The following is a 23,360-nucleotide window of genomic DNA, read 5'->3' on the forward strand; positions in this document are numbered from 1 at the left end:
TCTCTCTTTATGGGAGTACAATGTCTTAACTCTTATGTAAGGCAATTTTGTTCTAAATAATGTAAAATCGTCGTACATTTTGCCTAAACACCTTCCCGTAACCCACATGATTAATAATCCATGTTCTATTGAGAGGTGTATATACCTTTAATGTGTAATTTACTCTACTTCAACATGAAACCGTTTTATAAAAGACAAACTCGGACAAGAGTCATTGAAGTATCAACAAATCTCATTGAAGACGGACGATATCCGTCACAAGCTTGTGACGGATATCGTCCGTCTTCAATGAGATTTGTTGATACTTCAAAGCGTCTTGCTTGTGACGGGCTAATCCCGTCACAAGCTGAAGACCTCTCACAAAAAGAGAGAGGGGACAAGGTGGGGCACCTCCCTTTTTGTGAGATGTCTTCAGCTTGTGACGGGATTAGCCCGTCACAAGCAAGACGCTTTGTTAAAGTATGCACAAGATCAAAAGGTTTGATGCTTAATAATTAAGATTAGAAACAAAAAAGACATGAAATGAGAAAGCGAATACAAAAGTGTACGTACACCAACTTGAACCGCAAAAATTATGAAGCTTAGCTTAATTCAGGAAGTTGCTAAATAAGTGGCGTAGCGTAAGTGCGTAACACGGACTACTAATTTCCTAAAATATGTACGGCAATTTGGTTAAAAATAATTTCGAATTTTGGAACATTAGTTTATTGATTTTGATGTGGACTTTTGTCTTACTGATGTTATCATGTAATTATATTGCTAATTTGAGGCCAAACATGAATGGTTTGTATCATTTAAAGATTTAACATTACTGTAATTTCATCATTATATAAAATCATTATAGTTAGGAAAAATTTCAAGTTTGGTAGGAAATTTGTGGAGTTATTATATCGTTGAGACTTGTAAAGTTCAAACACTTGATATAAAATGATTGTGTTGAAAATCTTTTTTTTTTTTGACAGTAGTGAAAAGAAGTAACTACATATTATTCTGGTCTATAGAGCCATAGTTACATCCAGATTTATTCAACATAATGACAGACCATATGACTAGTAAAACTTGGAACCTTAATTTCATGTTCGATATTTAGTTAAACTACTAGCGTTTAAAATTAACGTGTTTGTCTTTTTGGATGGTTTATCCTCATCATCAATTGATTATATCCATCAAAAGTTTATCAATTATGATTTGCGAGTCAGGTCTAAAAAACGTATCTTAGCCAAGTTGGCCTTTTAAGTTTATCAATTATGATTTGCGAGTCAGGTCTAAAAAAACGTATCTTAGCCAACTCGACCTTTGTGGCTCAACATTTTCCATCCATTTTTCTTATGGAGATCAAATAGGCTATATCCAAAAAAAAACTAAAAAGCAAAAGATCCATAACCAACTTTACTTGCCAAACAAAGACATTTCCAAAACTCAATTCAATTTTTAAACTCAAATTCCCATCAACACACACTACTTTCCATTCTAAATAATCCCCAAAAGCCAAAAATCCCTACCTTTCCCCATTTCAATATTAAATCCCCATTTATGCCCATGTTTTACGTTTACTTAGTAGCAACAACGAGGATAATAAAATACATTTGGACTACTTTAAACACAAACTTTATTCAAAATGGATTCTACGACTCATAGTGTTATAGAAATCACATTCAGAGCGAGTTAACAGGTCAAACCAACATACCAAATTTATAAAATGCATTACAATACCTATTTCTTGTACAAATTATACATATCATACCAAGCGTGTCGGAAAATCTTATATTGAAACCAATTCAAATTTTAAGCTCGGAAATACTTGATATCAAACCTCATACAGTCACACATTACTTTCCATTTTGATTAATCCCCCTAAAGCCAAAAATCTCCATTTATACCAAAGGTGATCAAATACAACTGTATGATCAAATACAACTGCACAAAGCAAATTTAGACTCAAGCCTTATCCTATATAAATTTACAACTCAGAACCTTATAAACAAGCAAATTCTTACATTCGGATCGAGTTAACAGATCAATCAACATACCAAACCTATAAAATTACATTATCCGTCCCTTTTTTTTACCGACCATATAACATATTCAAAAACCCAAAAATTCCTTTATTGAAACCAATTCAACTTTTAAACTCAAAAATATTTGAAGCCCACACCCTCCCCCATTACTTTCCATTTTGATCAATCCCCCCAAAGCCAAAAATCCTCATTTATGCCAATATATTTTGTTTACTTGCTAGCAACAACTAAGGTGATCAAATACAGATGTACAGAACAATCCTAGACTCGAACTTATCATGTATAAATTTTCTGACTCATAGCCTCATACTCTCATAGACAAACGAAATACCTCATCCAGATCGAGCTAGCAGATCAAGCCAACATACCAAACTTGCAAAATTACATTATTCGTACTTTTATATCTTCGGAGTACAATAATATACCAGATTCAACGCGCCGAAGAATGATTCAATTTTTAAACTCAAAAACATTTAACATTTACTTTCTATTTTAATTACTCCCCAAAATCAAAAAATTCCCACCTCTCCCCCACCAAATTATTTCAATTTTTTTCTCAAAAACTAAAATCCACGTGGCAAGACTGTCACAGTTAAAAAAAACCCTCAGAGATTTCATCCAACGACTCTATCTTCCCGTCAAGACCGCGCCTCTCTCAACGGCCCAAACTCATCCTCCAACCTCCACCGTCAGATCTTCATCCAACGGTCCAGATCAAATCTACTCTCCTTGACCCCACATCCCCCACACCCTCACCACATATATAAATACCTTCCTCTCCCTCATTTCCTCACTTTCTCTTCTCTCTCCTCCTCAACTTTCTCTCTCTACACCACTCACTAACCTCAAACGACGTCGTTTCACCCACACACCACCACCACCTGATCCGAATCCCAAGGCACCGCACCCACCGCACTTCCTCCACCGTCGATGCAAAACCACTTCATTTTTAATTTTATTTTGTTTTCTGTTTTTGTTACCGAGTTAGTCTTGTGTGAGACGGTTTTACATAAACAATCCCGACTCCGTTAGAGACAAAATGGAGGTTAATAAAAGTAAAGGGAAGCTAACAAGAACACAGTCATCACTTCTCCGATCATCACCAACCGTCCGATCATCAATCCAATCACTTTCCTCCACCGTCGATTTCCACCACCTCGATAACGACGATGACGACGTGGATCACAACAACCGTAAACGGGCCCACCACCACCACTACCACCACTACTACTCATGTGGACCCCACAGAAAAACACTTTCTGTCATTACCTTAACCCTAACCCTAATTTTAACCTTCATTTACCTTCCCGCGGAGGAAAACCTCTTTCTCGCCGCGGTTATTCTGACAGTCGCGCTCTTTTACCGAATCCGGCTCAAGCCGAAAACGAACCGGTCTAACTCGGTCTCGGTCCAGTGGTTCATCGGGGAAGAATCGACCGTGACCGGCGCAAATGCGCCGGTGACGGAGAAGGTGAAGGAAGGAGTGGAGTTTTACAGTAACGGAGATTACTACGAAGGCGAATTTAACCGCGGTAAAAGTAATGGAAACGGAGTGTATAATTACAATGTGAAGGGAAGATATGAAGGAGAATGGGTAGAAGGAAGGTATGAAGGGTATGGGATAGAAAGTTGGGCGAAAGGAAGTAGGTATAGAGGAATGTATAGAGGTGGATTAAGACATGGTTATGGTGTTTATAGGTTTTATACTGGTGATACTTATGTTGGTGAATGGTGTAATGGTCAATATCATGGTCTTGGTGTTCAATCTTGTTCTGATGGTAGTTGTTATGTTGGCGAGTTTAAATGTGGTGTTAAACATGGCCTTGGTTGTTATCATTTCAGGTACGATTGCGACTCGGTTTTTTAATTGGTTGCGCTTCTTTTTATTGTGAATTCTCTGGTTTAGGGTATATAAGTCAGGTTTTTATTAGACTGGTTGCGCTTCTTTTTATTGGAATTGGACGGTTTTGGGCCGTTTAGGTCGCGTTAAGGCAACGTTGTGTGCATTTGACCTAGTTATTACTTGTTATATGATTTAGTAGCGGAACCATGATTTAAGGTAATCTTGAAAAAAGTTCGGAAATTTAATGGAAGTTATTGAAATTTCCGTTGTTAGACCCCATAGTTCCGCCACTGGTGTCATATGTAGGAGTATATTGAGGTAATGTGGTTGTTATTGAGTTGTTACTTTGCTTTTAATCTAGCTCAATGTGTAGTGATAGTCAATTTTGGGAATGAAATTGAATTAAGAATTGAATTCGGGTAGGTTTGTGATTATTAGTTTCATTTAATGGGATTTGTTTTGGAAATTTCTATGTTAATTATGGGTGTGTGTGAATTTTAGGGAATTTATGTGGACATGGAAAAGGAAGTGTTATTGAGATCGAATTCGGATGGATTTGTGATTAGTAATTCTTACTGATGGGATTTCTTTTGGAAATTGTGTGATTTATTTGATTTGAAAACAATAGTTGGATTAGGATAGGATTGTTATGGCCTTTATGATGGGGTATGGTGGGAAGGAAATTGTTGAATTTTTCAACATTTTTTTTGTTGTTTTTTTGAAAGACGGTTTTTTTTTTCATATGTGGAGGGCGGTTTGCTTTTTCGGAGTTCGGTGGACCATTAGTGATGGATGGATGTTATGATTAAGACTGTAATCAGATGTTTTGGGTGTTGTCAAACACTGTATATGGGACTTTTCTTTGGGTTTAATTATACTCTTGAGTGTCTTAGATCATGCTTGAGTGGATTGTGTTATGATAATGAGTGTTGTTAAAACACTTTTATGGACATTTCTTCGGGTATAATTATAATCTTGGAAGTCTTAGATTATGCTTCAGTGAACCTGATTTTGTTTCGTATGAGTGATTTAACATAGATGTGTTTTTAATTAGATTATGCTTATCTTGTGTTATTTTGTCTCGCGATAGTTTGGTTTTTGGTAAATGAAGCTTGTGTAATGTTAGTCGGTTTTGAATCTTGGCGTAATGATGCTGATTTTTGGTGTTTGTGATGTTTTAGGAATGGTGATAGATATGCAGGGGAGTATTTTGGGGATAAAATCCATGGGTTTGGTGTATACCACTTTGCCAACGGCCATTGCTACGAGGGTTCATGGCATGAAGGTCGGAAACAAGGCTACGGGATGTACACCTTCCGCAATGGAGAACCAAAATGTGGTGAATGGGACTCTGGATCTCTCAAATCCCATTTGCCTCCACTAACACATTCCGTCCTCCGAGCAGTTCAGGTAATTATTTGACAAACCACCTTTCAGAGTTACTGTATATAAGACCGTGTTATGCAAGACTCGGTATTAGTTTAATTAGTCTGTGTCTCATCTTTGATTCAGCTCTTACTGAATTCTGATTTCTGATTTCTGATTTACAGGCTGCAAGAAAAGCAGCAGAGAATGCAATAAACCTAAGGAGAGTAGATGAACAAGTTAACAAAGCAGTGATAGGCGCTAATCGAGCCGCCACTGCAGCTAGAGTTGCTGCTGTTAAAGCAGTTCAGAATAGAATGGATGGTAAATTATATGATTCAGATGCTTAATATAGGATTAACTCTGAGAAATTGTAAATTCTTCGCTAAAACCGTCGTTTTTAGTAGTAGTAGTAGTACTTGGAAAGAAGATTATTAGATAACCCCTGCATGCACAAGCTTTGCCGGAGGTTCAGAGTTTTGAGCCTTTTTTTTTTTTTTCTTTTTTTCCGAAATGACCCATACCATGTAACTTGTAGATAAATCTGAAAAAAAAAAATGTAGATTTATGAAAGCTGAATTATTCAGAGTTTATATGTCTGAAACAAACATCTATTATTGTTGCTACGAAGATAAATATACAAACTTCTTGCAGCAAATATTATTGGGTTTTATTGTTTCCTGCAATTATGAGATTGCAGGTTCTAATTTTTATTTACAGCATTTTCTGCAAGTACTTCATTGCCGCCCATACCTTATCTTTACTGTTTGGAGCTTGTCTCTATCTTTGTGGACCGAAAAAGAAAGAACATGAATACGGAATTTAAAAGATCCGACTGAACAAGTCTCCTTTAAAACGATCACACCGAAATAATCACTCGCTTTGTAATTATGTTGTAAAACCATCTTATACAAATACGGAGTAACAAATAACTCAAAACGGAAATTGCATCGAATGCGACGATCAAAGTAACATGTTATACTTTAGCAATTAGTCTTGCTGAAGACGGGTCGGATTAAGTGACGGATAATGTCACTCACAAAACGAATAGGGGGACAAGGTGGGGGCACCCTCATGTGCTTCCCTCTCTCCTCTATTTGGATCATTTGTGAGGAAAAATGGTATCCGTCACTCCAAAGTGACGGATACGTGCCGTCACAAATGAGATTTTGTGATACTTTAGAGGGCGGGAAAGGGCGTGCAAGAAAGTGGAAGAGAACATTAGCAAGTTATGGAGTTGTGATGATAACAAGAGTCCACGAAATGTCTACCTCAATCTCAAAACTAACTAAAGTTATAGACAGCATCTTCCTCTACTTTGATATGCATTTGCCACTATTGTACAACAATTTAACTTGCTTTCTACAACTTTTTGAAGTACAAGATACCACTAAAACTTGAGAGAGACGGTCTCTTACTAAGTTATTGAGAGATCAATATTTCGTACCATTTTATTTGTATTTCGTACTCCTTTTGTTGTTGATCGTAACATAATAATTTCGTACCTGTTTATATAATAAATGTACCCATTTTATCATTAATCATGATTTGTACCTATTTTATTACCTTTAGTACCACCTTTTCTTAAAATTGTACAATGGTCTCTGAATAAAACTTATTGAAAGACCGTCTCTCAGGAGACCTACTCGATAGAGTGCTATAGTCTTGACTCTTGAACAAGTGGTTGAGAAATCGACATAAAAACGTAAAAAGTTTTAAAAAAAAATGTGAATTTTTTCTATTGTATTTTACAGAATTTGGTAGCAGAAATCAATAATTTCAACTATTTTTTTTTTTGGTATTTAGGGTAGCGATTAGCGAGTGCTACTTCCTTACTACTTTGTAGTTCATCCGTGTTGAAAATCACCCCCCCCCCCCTCCCCCATAACGACAAATTTTGGCTCCAGATATCATATAATAAACTTGCAAATATAAACAACTTTCGTAAATTTTTACGGATGGTTTTTAATTTTGAAACGCGAATATAAAATCGAGAATCGGTAGAAAGATAATAATGATAAATAACTATAGGTCCATATTAGATTCAAACCTTGGCCTTTAAAACAATTAGATAAAGAAAAGAAGTGATGATGACAATCTTGAAATCTTTCAACTTCATGATCCAATACTTTTGTTCCAAACATTAGAAAAGACTCTCAAATTGAACAAATAGACAAAACTTCCAAATCAAAAGGAGACAAAACACAAAAAGATGAGTTAGATCAAGACATGTATAGTGCATGGAGCAAGTATTGCTTCTCATCCACTAAGCTTTGATATATATGCAAATATATCATTTAATATTATAATATTATGATAATACTAGTACTATAAAGTTTTTAAGTATGTAGAGCCATGTGCTAGTGACTACTACAATATCTTGTTTTTAGGGTTAGAATAGTATTTTAGGAGTTGTCATTACTGTTTAGAGGCACATGATCAAGTTGTATGTGGTGGTGGCCTTGTGGGCTAATTAGTTTGGAGTTGAATGTTTGCTTTTTTATGCATGCTTTTGATAAACACAAAATCTCATTAAAGACGACGATATCCATCACATGCTTGTGATGGATACTATTTCCTCTCACAAAATACCCATAAAACGTGAGTGGGGAAGTACATGGGGGTGCGCCACCTTGTCCCCTCTCCCTTTTTGTGAGAGGTTTTCAGCTTGTGACGGGATTGTTTGATAAGCAAGACGCTTTATTTGATAAATTGTTTTCATAATACTTAATTTGTATAACAAGTTAGAAAGAAAAAAAGGAAGGAATAAAGAAACCTTTATGTTTCTAATTCGGATCTAATTCATTAACAATAACTGATAACTGATCTCGTGGTGTATAATAAAACCTGTAAACTATCGATAAAAATTGTTCTAAAATTCACACAATTTATCTACTAGTAACACATAAGCAAGAATGATCATGAATTCATTGACCCGTACAATAGTAGAGTACACATTTTCGATAGAGGGGTTTTATAGTAAGGATGATCATGAATTCATGACATGAGCAAGACATTTATCTTTAACGATAAGATGATTTACAGAAGACGAATTCTTTATAAATTGTTGTATATTCCACCTAATGTAGATCTGGCAAAAGTAACCTGACCAGATTGACCCGACTCGAAAAGGTTGATCTGAGATCCGAAATTTACCCAAAATACATCACCCGATTGTGACCCAAAAACCCGAATTGACCCGATCCAATCCCAACATGACCCGAACTTTCTTGACCCGTACTGACCCGATCCAAAACCACCCAACCCGAAAATGACCCGACAAAACATAACTATAGTTGAACCGAAAAGACTAACTATTTCTCTCTTATATTATTCATTGACCCGAAAATAATCCGATCCGAAATAACCCGACCAGCTTGACCCGAAACAGACCCGAAACCCGCACACCAGCAGCCGCCCTCAAATGTCCTTTGTTGCTGCTCAAATTTTGTCTGACCTGAGAAATCATCCGTTTGGTTTACCGACATTTTTGTTCCGGGACCATATAAACCCCAAAAACGTGTATTATACACTTCAATTTGAGCCGTTCGAGAGGCCGTTCTAGGATGTATTAATTTTCTCCCGGTTTTTCTACCACGTGCCTAGGGTCGCTTCAGGAGTAACCTTATTGGCCTATTCAATTTTAGCACCAAATAACAAGAATAAAACCAATTTCAACGAGTAACCTATTTAATCCCAAGACTGGTTTATTGCACACCGCCAGCCTCAAATTTTCTCTGTTGCTCCTCAAATTTTGCGAGGCCGCTTTGTCTAACCCAAGAAATCATCCCGGTGATTTAAGGACATTTTTGTTCCGGAACTTAGAATCCCGAAAAACGTGTATTACACTTCAATTTGAGCCGTTCGAGAGGCCGTTCCGGGTCGTGTTTATTTTTCTCTCATTTTTTTTACCACGTCTATAAGGTCAATTCATGAGTTACCCTATTCAATTTCAGCACCAAATAACAAGAATAAAGTCTTAATGATACTTTAGTACTCTATTTGTCCCGGTCATTTGTTTGTCTATTCCATTTTGAAGCGTCTCAGTGAATTGTTTGCCTTTTTATTTTAGGAATGTCTGTGATGGGCAATTAGATCATCCACACTCAATTTGATCCACTTGTCATCTAATAATTAACTCCCTATTCTTTCCCTGGTCTTTGTGTCAAGAACAAAGGCAAACAAATGACTGAGACGGAGAGAATATAAAACAAATATTACTTATGTGTGATAATTTTACACAAATTTATCGTAAAATAGAAGTTTTTAGGAACTATTTTTAGTAATCTGTCTAAATTTATTTTATTAACCATATTAAATGTAAAACCGCTTTGATTTCTCCGAATCTCACAAAATAAATCCTTAGTGACCACGTACTCGGTATAACATTTTGTGATAAAAAAAATCTACAAAAGACACCAACAATTATTAGTGGATGTAACATTAAAATATCAAAGATTCCTTGTTCTTGTGAAATCAGTAAACATGATTCGGTGAAATCTTGTCATGTGTCATACAGTTTGACTAATCTTGGTAGATGAGTTTGGCTTGAAAATTTACGGACTAACAATAACTCTATTCGTTACAAGTTTGTAATGGGTCAAATGTTAACCATATAGATAAATAAAACAAAAATTAAAGTGCTTAAAAAGTCATAAATAATTTATTTTTATCTACCAATATGAGTTTTATTTGACTTATTGTAACGGATATTGTCCGTCACAAATGAGAATTTGGGAAAAACATAAAGGACCAAAAAAGTACAACACCATTTTGCTGCTTCTCATCTCATTAATGTCCATGATCCCAATTTTCAACTAATAGTTTTTGTTTACTTTTTCTAATAAAATAATTTAATTGAAGTCTTGTAGAGTTGTAGATAGGATGTTCATAGTTCTTACAGCAACATAATGAATTTAACAAATTCGTGTGTATTGCGGTCTTGTACAATAAGTTTGCAAAACAAATCTACCTAGTATAAAAGCTAGGTTTTTTCGTGACTTCTCATTAGTTACTGAATTTAGGGATATATTTTGCATGTGGACCCTGTCATGATTTATATGACAATTAATTAGTCTCTCTTCTCAAATCAATCCCCCACATTCACTTTCAGTTATTTAATTTCTCCCATTCCCCTTTTCAGAATTTCACTATGCATATATTAAAATGTTTTAATTTACATCAATCATAAACTAAAACATAGTACATGCATAAAAAAGGAAATCTGACATATTTTTATGTGCTAAACAACAAGATAAAAAAAAAATAGATCTGTAAAATTACTAAATGAACATAACTAAAAATATTTAAAAATTAAAAAAATCATTAAATCGATGAGATTTATTAAAAAAAAAACAGAATATGAAATTTTTGGGCTTCAATTACTATTGTGAACAAATTAAATTTCGTAATTTTATGTTTTTTTTTTTAAAAAAAAGACAATTATCATCATATCCAATTGATTAGCTACAAAAAAAGAAATTAAAAAATATTAGAATTTCAATTATTTATTATAAAAATAAATAAAAAAATTAAAAATAATAATGAGATTAAATCTATGAAATGCACTACAAACCCCAAATAGAGTTGTAAAATGTCAGTAAAATCATTTACTACTGATTTGGGTAACATATTTTAGTTGCATAGTTTAGTCCATGTGGAAAGACGGTCTTTCTCGTCATTTGATTCTTGCACTCAACCTAAAAAAGGCCACATATTATCCTATGTCACTTTTGTTTTTCACAACTGTTTGAGTATCCTTAAATAGCAAATGGTTAAGTGTGAATTCTATTATTATCTATGTCACTATAAAACTCTCTTTAATTTACATAACTCGGCTAATAATAACACTATACAAATACCGTTTCTTCTCATATAGAACGTATTTATCGTCGTCATCTTCAGATAAGTGTATCCAAATTCCAAACACCACTTTTCACAAAATGTCTAAGAAACTATACCTCCCTAAATAAATGTCAATAACAATAATGGAGCTAGGAAAGGATTAGCAGGGACGCTCGTCCTCGCTGGTAAATGACAATTTCAAGATTTTTGTTAAAAATTTCAACTTTTTTCGAGTTTCTCTTGTACCATTACCAGCTTAACCCGCTGTAATTCTTCGCTCCTAAACTCAATTCCTAACTTCGCCACCGGTGAATAAGCTACTCTAATCTTATCAGTTATCAGTTTATCACTATTATCACACAAATAAGTCCATGAGCGATGAGTCAATTTCATAGCTCTATAGTCTATACAAAGAGTAGCATACAAAATAAGTGTGGGAAGTAGTAAGTGGCATACTGTAAAAGACTAAAAGTTGATAATATAAGGTCACAATCATTTAACCACTATCAACCTTTTTGACCTTAATACAATTATCAAACCCAATTGTAAGGAGGTTCGTTGACAGTTGACACCATCCATTGGAGCCGCCAACTTGCAGTTACGCCTTATTCATTGTCATTCACGCACCACTGTCTTCCTACTAACATGCATGCTCAATCCTTCTTTACATCATATATTAAGACCCTTTTCTTTTAGACTTAAAGTCACTTAATTTCAGTTCACTTCAGATCCTATAAGTTTAGTTTAGTTTAGTTCAGTTCAGTTCAGATCTTATAAGTTCAGTTCAGTTCAGTTCAAATCCTATAAATTCAGTTCAGTTCAGTTCAATTCAGATCAGATTCGTTTCAGTCCATAAGAACAGGGCCTAAACTAACCAATGTGCTACCCTCAATCAACATGCATAAAATGTCAACATTCTTGTTACCAAAGTGTCAAATTATGACTCGGCAAGACATAATCGTATATTGAATTAGTTTCACGGAGTTGAAACGTCAAATTCACGAATCACGCATAAACTTGCAACCTAATATTATGTATAAGATTATGTCGTGGCGAGTCCTAATTCTTGTAGACGTGAATAAATAATTCGTGCATTTGAGATTTCAGCTCCATGAAACTATTGAAACTAATTCGATATAAGATTATGTCTTGGCAAGTCCTAATTTGATACTCTAGTAAACAGAATGTTGACGTACACATCTACAAAACTTGCAACCTTTCGTGTATATTCTAAGGTGTATTTAGTTAATTAATAAAAAAAAAGTAACAATTACAAATTCTTACATTAACCAAAATACTACGCGTGAAAGTTTATTGTTACAAAACGATCTTATAGAAGACCAATTATTTCTGGTATGTGCACTATGGTCGCATCAAAATACTCCATTCGGGCATTCGATCATAGCCTATGCCCCGTGGTCCTCTATTATACCAGTCCATCTTGCTTCAGACCGTCTTATTTCAGACCGCAATAAAACCTCTTACAAGTGAGAAGCACATGGGTGGTGGGACACCCCCATGTGCTTTCCCACTCACACCCTAAATGGGTTTTTTGTGAGAGGAAATGGTATCTGTCTGACCATTTTAGACGGATATAACGGTCTGAAATAAGAATTTGTGCTATTATACCATTATCACGAACTCCCAAATTGTAAATAATATTCTAACAAAAAAAAAATGAAAATAATGGTGATAGAAAACTTGTTACGCAGTTACGCATAGGGACAAACGACTAATAATAATAATAATAATAATAATAATTCGAAATATGACACTGCCCTCCAAGATTGAATTTGGTAACCCACAATTTCCACTTTTCTTCAAATTGAAGTCACCCCATCTTTTTCAAATTTTCAATAATTATTCGCTTCTATAAAGTAATAAAGCAACAAAAATATGAAAAGTTGATTATGAAGTTTTCCCATTCGACTACAAATTCAAAATTATTCTTTTCATATTTGTGCAATATACAATGAAAAGTCTCGAGCATTTAAACCGCTTCTAATCGAAACGTAAACAATTGACTGAAACACCCTAAAATGAAATAGGTAAACAAATGACCTGACAAACTGAGTACATATGATTAGATTAAAAGTCTTGATCAATAAAATCGATTGTAAAATTTGTTATTTTATCATTTAATACTCCTGACTTTTGCTATTTTGTATGGAGCTATAAATCGAAACTATTTTTAAATGTATACACATCGTATGGGTCTATACTCTATATATGTTTCATAACTTCGAAACAATTCCTGCTAAATTATTCGATAATTTTGAAAGACCACCATGGTAATCCTAAGGTGTTCGAAACATGATTAATAACCTTCAAATTTGGCTTCTACGAACAATTTACGTAAATGCACAGAATGAGCTTAAGATTGTCAACAAGTATCATCCTCCAAAGTCCAAACTAGTACTCCGTCGATGTTATCGACATCAATTCATAGACCGTATCACGCTCCACTTTACCGTTAAGATGGTTATATGACAGAAATTACTAAAATGGTTGTTTGGTTTGCATGATTTACCCGAGTTAGCTACCCGACATTGTCTTTTGCTAATGTTTAATATTTGTATCGTAGTGTTGTTTACTTACGAGTGTAATAAGGGCATAGTATGCCCGAACACTATATGTAGGTATACCTTTCTTCACTGTTGCCAAAAAAAAAAAAAAAAAAAAAAAAAAAAAAAACTCATTTTGGCTAAAATGCGGCCAAAACCTACACGAGAGTTGCTTACCAACGGGTTGATCCGTTACCATTACCAATCTTACCATCAACTGGTTCACCAAATAGGAGAATGTAGCCCATTTATACTTGGGCTCCTACGCGGTTTACGGTTCCAAGCAAAAGATTCACAATAGGAGATGCTAACGTTTCTTCCTGGACAAATCAACAGAAATGCACAGCATTCACTCAACCTTGTTTCCTTCATAATCAGCTCAAATAGCTGGGAAACCACAGTTCTGCAGGAAAAGAATCACTTTCTGCGAAACCCGAAAGACATTCCTATTCCTTTCTACATAAAGAGGTCTCACAAAAATATTTAAGGAACTTTGAAAACTTCTTAACAAACAGTAGTATACCACACCAATCACGAATAGGGCCAAATGTCGTTGAGTCCACCTCGCACGCGGCGGTCTCCAACGACAAACTACAATCTCCATTGGTGTTACCAATGTCGACGAGCGGTCAGGATTTCCACGGGAAACCCGTCGGAGGTTGTATGCCCACGATGCTTCGGTCAGTTTGTTTGTGAGATGGAAGTCCCGAGGCGTAGATTGGTGGTAGACCATACTGATTACGATTCTTCACCTGGATCTCGCCTGTTAGAAGCCTTGGCCCTCATGCTGGATCCACCAGTGAGGATCTATGACAGGGATGCTGATGACCCATGGGCCATAACTCGAGGCCCGTCTAGACGAAATGGTGGGATATACGGGCCAGGCTCTGGTAGGTCAAGATGGATTCGAGCCTCACCATCACATCCCTCGAACCCTAGGGATGAGTGGGGTACGGAACCCGGGTTGCGAACCAGACCCAGATGGATCATACTCAGGCCAATAGGCCAGACCCCGGGTCCAGTAACTAGGCCAGAAGGGCTGATTCCTCAAGGGGGTGATCCAAGGAACTACTTCACTGGACCAGGTCTGCAGGAGCTGATACAAGAGCTAACTGATAATGACAGGCCAGGTCCGCCTCCGGCACCCGAAGAAGCAATCGAGGCTCTACCAACAGTTAAGCTGTCGGAAGCGCACGTGGCCGAGGGAGGTTCAGAGTGCCCAGTGTGTAAAGAAGAGCTTGAAATGGGGACTGAAGTTAGGATCCTACCTTGTAAACACGTGTATCATTCAGACTGCATCGTACCTTGGTTGAGGCTTCATAACTCCTGCCCTGTTTGCAGAATGGAACTATCAGAGCCGGATGAAAACAGAGGTGTTGAATCAGTAGGTTCAAATACTGAAAATGGTGAGAACCGAGGATGTTTGAACTGGGACAGATTGAGATCACTTTGGCCCTTCCGTTCGCGATATCGCAGAATTGATCCGAATCAAGAAGACGGGAGAATTGCCACAGGAGGTCAGATAATCAATCTAAACTAAGCTTTAACTATATTCGCTTGCTCCATTGTCTCAACCATTTCTTTATGTTTTCAGTAATGTAAGTTTCTTATGTTAGCCATTGTTAAAATTTAACATAGCCATATCCCCACAACATTTTCAAGTGTTAGCATAAAAACCTATCGAAAAGCAAACATAGAGAAATGGACGAGACATCGGGGGTACTATATATCACTGTGTTGAAACTGAATGTTGATATCGCGTGTTTTAAATTCCAGCATTTGGGTTGGCATGCGCCTTGTGTCTAATACTTGCCATACCATTGGTGGCATATGCTCAATATCTGACTACCAAGTAAGGAACACTATGTTATGTTAATTCTGGTATTACACCAAATCGTTATCGACCAGCTGAAGTTCAGAAATCTAGGCTCTATTGACTTTCAGAATCTAATAGGCTAATACTCTAATAGCTAAGCATGCTGAGCTGATGACCACAAGGAGGCAATCTACAAAAGAAACTAACAGCAGGGGGGAACAGATGTATTTTCTTGCATTAAAAGTGTTACGAACTATTTCGTCTGACAGGTCTATTCTTTCTAAAAAGCAAGTATTATGGATTCAAGGAGCACGAACATCACTTCTAATTCCTCGACATTTAATACCTGAAATTCATACGGAGTGTCAATAACATGGTGTTTTTAGATACTACGACCCTCTTTTCTTTGCCTAATAGCAGATGTCTTATGTTTGCCTGGTTTTGGCAACTCAAAGAACTGCACCTTCTATTGCTTACTAAATCATCGTGCGCTCTCAAATGCTTTCAGCTCGTAGGCCAAGATGGCAGTTCTTCTGTAACCCCTAGCACTGCCCGTGACGCTAATCGTGACTAGGAAGCAACCTTATCAGATCAAGCACTATTGTACATACCAGAGACTCTCAAGGCCTATGATGATATGGATGATGACAAAACTACAAGTTTATTATTAGCCTTTTGAATCGTTGGTGGGCTAAATGTAGAGACAAAATATGGATAATCAAATTGCTATCAAACATTCCCACGTGTTTCATAGTTCTGTATCTAATGATTTTAGTAATTCACAAAAAAAAATGACATGAAGCATATAATTTTCACCAACAGATCAAAAAGTAGACTTTTAGCAAGTAAACAGCAGCCATAAAAATAATCAGTGTGATAGGAATTGTAAAAGAAGCCAGAACCTGATCAAATACTCGGGCCAGAGTTATGACCCATGGTGAAGACTATCCAAGTAACTAGTGTCTGGACTCTTAGAGTAATAGTCGGCCTTTGTTGTATCACATGGGCTCGAAAGTAAGCTAATCTGCTACCTCCAACACACAAGAAATGAGAACTATTCATAACTGGCTGCCTTGACACTTCATGCCCGCATGAAATCCTTCTGTATAAGCTGAATTCTTGAACGTCACCTGTCAAAAAATAAGTTTGTCATCTGTAAAATCATCTGTATTACGGTGCCAAATAGAAGAAAATTAGTGCATATCTTGTATGCATATACATATCTGTATCAGAGAACACAACAAATAAGGTAACCGTAATGCTAACATATTAACTACCCAAGTTGGGAATACAATTTACTAGGTAGTATCCCGCGCTTCGCGCGGCCTCAATATAATTTATATATGATCTTTAATATTTTTACTTATAAATAAAAATAAATTTATTTTTCTTAAATTTAGTTTTTTTAGGTTTAACTTCAATGTTTTAAAATAAAATACATACAGTTTTAATTATTAAAACTAATAAGTGATAATTAACTATGCATGACCAACGTTTTATAAATAAATTTGTGACTTATCTAATATCATATTAATTAAAATAAAATTTATTTGAATAACGCAACGATCAACATTGATTTCTCAAATTATATTATTTAACGATACATTATGTCCTGAATCAGTTAATATTTGTTCAAAATGATGTGAATATAATTTTATGTAATTTTATTAATTTTTTATGTATAACAGTATGATAATTATGTATCAAACATATAGCGTCTAAACTCAACTTATTCAATTCTTTTGATTGTGTGTTACAATTGCTATGTGTCAAAAATATCTATAAGAAATTTGCACCTTTTGTTTTTTTAAACAACTATCAATTGTATTATTTTTCTACAATGATGTTTAATAAATTACCTCTGAATAAAATAGGTTATTGAACTTTCTCAAATTTTTTTTTTTGAGGTCTAACTTAAAAGTATTTGAAAGATAACATATAAAATATTTATCTTAAAGTAATATTCAGTTAGCCATAATCAATATTTTATACTTAACGCATACATATTTAATTGAAGATATTAAAGAAAATTGTAACGTGTTTTCTACTTTTTCATGTCGTTTACAATACTATATATATTACTTAATAATCATTACCTTTGTTTTGATTATTTAAATGTACTCGCGATCAATGTGTTACTATGTAAATACATACTCTTATCACACTATTTAAACCTATCAAAATCTTATATGTATTCAATTTCTCGCAATATAATTAATTTTTTTCATTCTCATACTAAAAAACTTATCTCTTAGTAGTTTTCTTTAAGTTCTATTTTTAATAAATACAATGACTCTCCCAAATATATTTTTCTTACCGGATTTAATGGTTTAAGTTTTATAACTTTCTCAAAATGTTTTTTTACGTAGATACTCCCTCCAATTCATAATAAACCTCCTTATTTCCTTTTTCGGTTATTCACAATAACCTCCCTATTTTCTTTTTTGGTAAGTGTTTGTGTGGTCCAAATTTAATTGTATGGTGGGATAGTGTGTTTCCTTAATTTTTGTGCCAAAATGAAATGGGAGGTTTATTGTGAATTGGAGGGAGTATAAAATATTGTGAGACACTCACTTTAATCATCTCTACATATCAAAATATTTCAATAAATATTATCAAAATTATACTCAATTGAAAGTATTTTTCGCAATGAACATAATTATTTATATTTTAGAATTTTTATCAAAATAATTTTTTACTAAATTTAGAATCAAATTACCGTAAATTTTTTATGTAATTTTATAATAAATTTATTAAATTATAATTAATATTTTGCTGAGATTTATACATCATTTATTATGCTCATATTAAATGATTAGCTGTAATTAATGCTTGTCATTAAAGCTGTATAGGACACGTGGCGCATCCACAGCGCTTCAACCCAGTTTTATATATATATATATAAGATGAGATTTGGCAAAGAACGGAACAGAGTTCTGTCCACAGATCATCTGAAATTAATAAGTAGAAGAGTTTCATGTTTCAACTAGAATAATGAAAAACAATTAGATGTAACATGTAACCTTCATCATATCCCTATGCAATGTTGGGTAAACCAGATCGAACACCTAATTGCTGGATGTATTTTCAATTTTTTCCATACAAGCCTCTCATACTCTAATCCGCTAGTGGTTAAAAAGCACTGAGTCGAGGGGATAAAGAAGTAAATAACGTCAGAAAGATGACTTACAGCTAGGCTATTTAGCGCCAGGCCAAGATGTTTATGTATAGTTTTAGATGCAACCACCCCAAGCTGGTTTCCATGCTCTTTTATTGCCTCCTCTGTGATCTGGATATTAATATTTCAAAAACAAGCGCTATATAATAACTATACGTCTATTCTCTTTAAAGAAAATTATAGACACGGAACTCACTTCTGCAAGGACGAGATTTTTAGTTTTTTCTAAAATCTCCTTCACAAATATCTCCGGGTCAGAAGAAGAAACTGTCTTCACTGATTTACTTTTTGCATCTTTCTCATTTTCTGATTTATTTTTGCCCTTTTTTGATTCAACTGGCTGCTTCGCAGCTTTACCTGGTAAAAAAGGGTCAGCATTACTGCTTGGTTGCAACAATGAGATAGAAACGATGGGCTTATGATCACAAAATTTTATAGTACGGGATGATAGGCATGATGGCCATGTTATCCATAAATTTTAGAGTACAGGATGATAGACATGATGGCCATCTGATCCCTGAATTCCTGAATTTTAGAGTATAGCGTCAGGACAAAAACGCACTCCAAAATATCACATTGTCATCGACCAAACTGATACTTACAAACCCCTGGCAGTCAAAGTGACATCAACAGCTTATGACTTCAAGCCAAACAACATATGCACTTTTTCTTCCCATGTTACCACTCACCGCAGAAAGTTGATCTTTTCTATTTATATTTAGTAACAAAACCACGAAGATCATATGCTTGTACGAGACTTTCTCCACTATCCTATATGTAGTAGCACATGAAAGCTAGCTAGTCGGGATTTGATCAATTACCTCCAGCAACTGCAGTATCATTGTTCGCAAATTGATTTTGGGGGACAGTAATATGTCCGCCGGGAACTGCTTCAGTCTCTGCCTTGGCTACTGCACCAGACGGAACGAAAGCAGCCAGATCAGGTGGTTGGTCCTTTCCCACAGGAGGATTAGCCTACGGTCAAACATAATACAGCTTAGCCAGAGCTCAAATATTTTACTACATAAACAAATAGCCAAATAACAAACGACCATCATTCCATCATAAGTTCATAACCTAACCTCAAGATCCACGTACGCAGAACTTCTTCCAATTGAATTCAAGAATTTGTCCACCCCAAGTGCTGTTAGAGCTGTAGTCATAAGAGAACATTATAATTAGGCATTGGCAAGGCCACCAACCTCATAAATCTACCTATCATTTCTAAATCCTCAAAGACAAATCAGCAGTTACTGCCACAAGCCCACAATTGTCTTGGAACCTATATTACTCCGACGCTTCTTATTCCCTCGCGTACCCGTGTCTGACACTCGACACTCGGACAGACGCTTCTTATTCCCTCGTGTACCCGTGTCCGACACTCGATACTGGGACATGGTTATGACACTTGGACACTTTCTTTTAAGCCAAAACATGCAGATATTTCATTAAAATAGACGAGTAACATATGGCATGGAACTTGACAATGTGTAAAATGTTTAGTAATTAAGATAGATAATAATTCAAAAGAATTAGTATAAATTCTTCTAAATGAAACCGAACATAACATGCAGGCTAATTAACTGAATAGGTGAACAGTTAACAGAAAATGATGACAATTATCTTTCAGGTAAATACACTTCATATTGTACCTAACAAAATGTTGTGAACAGAAATTTCATGTTATCCCAAAATATTTATATGTGAAGCTAAGTGTGAACAAAGTTGAAAAGCTCCAGAACAAAAAGATTGGTTTAAGTGCTTATAATTGAAGAAAATAATAATTTCCGTTACGTGAAAGATTAAATTAGCACCACCAAGGAAAACAACAGCAAAAGAGAACAGAATATACAGAATACTTTGAATTTTAATTCCATAAAGGGATCCTGTCCTTACCAATGGACATGTCATTAGATAATGGGTGGAATAAAATACGAGTTTGGGATCTGAGTCCTTGATCCAATAGCAGTGCGATATCCCTAAACAATTGAACATGCGGAAAAGAGTGAGATGCAGCAGAATGTTAGAAGAATATGCAGATGTGCGAATGAAAGAGTGAAACTTGAAGCATCCAGACCAAGACAAAAGCTAGGATACCACTTGTCCAAAAGTCCATAGCACTGAACTTAGAGAGTGTTTCTAATTATCTAAACCATCAATCAAATTTTTAATCAGGTAACAAATTAAAGAACGCTTCACCAACAACATTAAGGTCTCAGCCTCTCGGGTCCAGCATATTTGTTACAACACTAGAACTAAGCGTATAAACATTAACAAGAGATAACGTTTGGAATAGAACAAAGACCACTACAAAAATGAGCGTAAGCAACACGAAGATATATGCTCATAATTTCCAATTTGCATACATGGAATGTCAAGGACTTTCCATTAGTCATATTTAAAAACCGAAGATATATGCTCATAATTTCCAATTTGCATACATGGAATGTCAAGGACTTTCCATTAGTCATATTTTAAAACCCTTAATCAGGGTTATAAGTAATGGATAATTTATACAAGAAAGTAGTACGCTTCAATCATTTGAACTAAGAGGGCGGAAATTGAGTCCAATCTAAATTCTAAAATATAACAAAATAAGGAAACAAAAGCAGCTCAGTAGATAATAATACCGAGCAGACTCGTTCACCAATGCAAAAGGAGTTACACAGCCAAGAGGCACCTGGAGAGAAGAGAACATAAAAGCATAAGGTTTTTTTTTTTGGCCCATTGGGCATAAATAAATTCTTTATGTGGGTAATTACAGAGCTGCATCATTCACTACAATGGTATTTTTTCGCCCAAATTAATTATCACAGTTCCTTTAATGTAGGAAAAAGCGGGGCAACAAATACGTAAAATAGGCAACGGCACACATTTCATGCATTCTACTAAAAGATGGTCAATCATAAAGTAACTTCATAAGACACGCTTCACTGGCTGAAACAAGGAAATATCACGGAGTACTGCTTAAAACAAAAACCATGACACCAACCTGCAACAATTCGCCTAATGCTTCTTCAGGTGCCATTCTTATGCCTCCCTTTCCCAAACCAAGCCTTTGCGATAGAACTGCTCAACGTTGAAGAACAAATACTTCTTACACATCAGTACACCAGAAACAAACGGAAAGGCAGAAAAACCTCAACAAGTCCATGGATCGAATGCAAATGTGTACCTTTCATGTCGACTTTTGTTTCTGATAGAGCAGAAACTATGTAATATCTATTCTTTTTGTCCTGCAAGTGCCATTAAAAAGCAAACATAAAAAACACGAGCAATGCAAAATCACAACAAATTTCGCTACAATAAAAGCCAAATCTACCTTAAGAAACAAATTCTTGCAGAATGCACCATCCACATTGGCAAGATATTTATGCTGAAAGCAAATTAAACAAAGTTTACACATTAAATAGCCACAGCAACACAAAATGGAACTGATGAATAACTATTTCAAACTCGGCGACATACCGCCACTTCAACAGTTAGAACTACGGGATGCTCATACTGTTCAAACTCAATTTCAAGCTCCTGCAATGTCACCACAATCAACATATGCAATTAATAATTAGATATAATATATGATCAACTTAAGATAAACATAACAACTATATACTCCCTCCGTCCCGATCATTTGTTTACCTATTCCATTTTTGGGTGTCTCAGGTCAATTGTTTACGGTGTCTCGGTCAATTGTATATTTTATGAATGTCTTTAATGGGCAATTTGACCCACTCGTCATCTAATAATTGACCCCGTCCTCATTCCTTGGTCTTTGTGCCAAAACAAAAGGTAAACAAATGACCGGGACGGAGTAAGAATGAGAATTTCACAAGAAATCAAATAATCAACATCGACATTCAACATATACGATTAATAATAGCTGTTAGAAGGAGATTTTGCATATTTTTGCAGGAGAAATCAAACTGTAAATCCTGGTTCCGCTACTATAACAATTACTCGTATATATAATCTTAAATTGATACCAGTAAAAAAAATGAATAATTAGAAAGATAGGAAAGAGATTGACCTTCAATCGAGCAAGAAGTTGTTCCTTAGAGTAACCCATGTTTCTCTCTCTGCAGAATTAATGGAGATTTTGCAGATTTTTGCAGAAGTGTGAATGGCGAGTCAACTCGAATGGTATAGCTGAGTCGGAACTCGGATGTGGTTCTTTGAGAATTAGGCTGCTTTTTAGTAACTGGTCGTGAATTGTAATTAGAGATGGAAGTCGGCACGCGGATCGTTGGGTTGATACGTCTCAGCACCGTTTATGGCCCATTTTAGCATGACTCGAGATTGGCACGATTTTGCACTGCACGACACGTTATGAATTGTGGACCGTGCTTGGGCTGAAATTTGAGAAGAAGAAAAAACTGTTTGAGCCCAAGCACAGTAAACGGGTTCGGGCAAGTTCTGCTACTTACTCAGATCTTGTAAATAATGACCTCATTATGTTCCGCATTGTAATCTCGAATGAACAATAAAGCTCCACGAGCAAAAACACGACATACAAAAGGCTTCCTTTACTAGTTTATGAGCTACATTAACATGCTCTTTTCGTCATCATGCAAAATTTCAGTTGAGCATTACTCTTAAATTGAAATTCGGAATTGGCCAACTCATTCCTCAAATTGATTATTTCGTCATCATCTATGATCCGTGAAAACGAAAATTAACCGCTTAAAACTACTCCATATAATAAAGGTGGTAAATACAAAATCAATTACACAAA

At 35.4% G+C, this 23,360-nt stretch overlaps 3 protein-coding genes across 4 annotated transcripts; 2 read left to right on the plus strand and 1 right to left on the minus strand.

Moving 5' to 3' along the window:
• Positions 1–2,810: 2,810 nt before the first annotated feature.
• LOC141586287 (uncharacterized) lies at positions 2,811–5,834 on the plus strand. The gene is made up of 3 exons (XM_074407461.1): positions 2,811–3,860; positions 5,043–5,271; positions 5,412–5,834. The coding sequence occupies exons 1-3, from the start codon at positions 3,058–3,060 to the stop codon at positions 5,574–5,576; spliced, it is 1,197 nt and encodes a 398-aa protein (XP_074263562.1). The 5' UTR covers positions 2,811–3,057; the 3' UTR covers positions 5,577–5,834.
• Positions 5,835–14,052: 8,218 nt separating this feature from the next.
• On the plus strand, positions 14,053–16,102 carry LOC141586288 (E3 ubiquitin-protein ligase RZF1-like). 2 transcript variants are annotated; one of them, XM_074407462.1, is made up of 3 exons: positions 14,053–15,151; positions 15,411–15,486; positions 15,959–16,042. In XM_074407462.1, the coding sequence occupies exons 1-3, from the start codon at positions 14,182–14,184 to the stop codon at positions 15,963–15,965; spliced, it is 1,053 nt and encodes a 350-aa protein (XP_074263563.1). In that variant the 5' UTR covers positions 14,053–14,181; the 3' UTR covers positions 15,966–16,042. The 2 variants fall into 2 exon arrangements, with proteins under 2 accessions (XP_074263563.1, XP_074263564.1); XM_074407463.1 differs by lacking the exon at positions 15,411–15,486 and having other exon boundaries at positions 15,959–16,102.
• A 59-nt stretch (positions 16,103–16,161) lies between these two features.
• Positions 16,162–23,052, minus strand: LOC141586289 (uncharacterized). Its single transcript, XM_074407464.1, has 12 exons — positions 22,656–23,052; positions 22,097–22,156; positions 21,951–22,004; positions 21,804–21,864; positions 21,621–21,697; positions 21,259–21,308; positions 20,525–20,607; positions 19,711–19,781; positions 19,450–19,603; positions 18,825–18,985; positions 18,641–18,739; positions 16,162–16,580 (listed from the first exon to the last, which is right to left on the minus strand). Exons 1-12 carry the CDS (start codon positions 22,692–22,694, stop codon positions 16,509–16,511), a joined length of 981 nt encoding a protein of 326 aa, XP_074263565.1. The 5' UTR covers positions 22,695–23,052; the 3' UTR covers positions 16,162–16,508.
• Between the last annotated feature and the right edge of the window lie 308 nt (positions 23,053–23,360).

The sequence above is a fragment of the Silene latifolia genome, chromosome 6, assembly GCF_048544455.1.
Source record: "Silene latifolia isolate original U9 population chromosome 6, ASM4854445v1, whole genome shotgun sequence".
NCBI lineage: Eukaryota > Viridiplantae > Streptophyta > Magnoliopsida > Caryophyllales > Caryophyllaceae > Silene > Silene latifolia.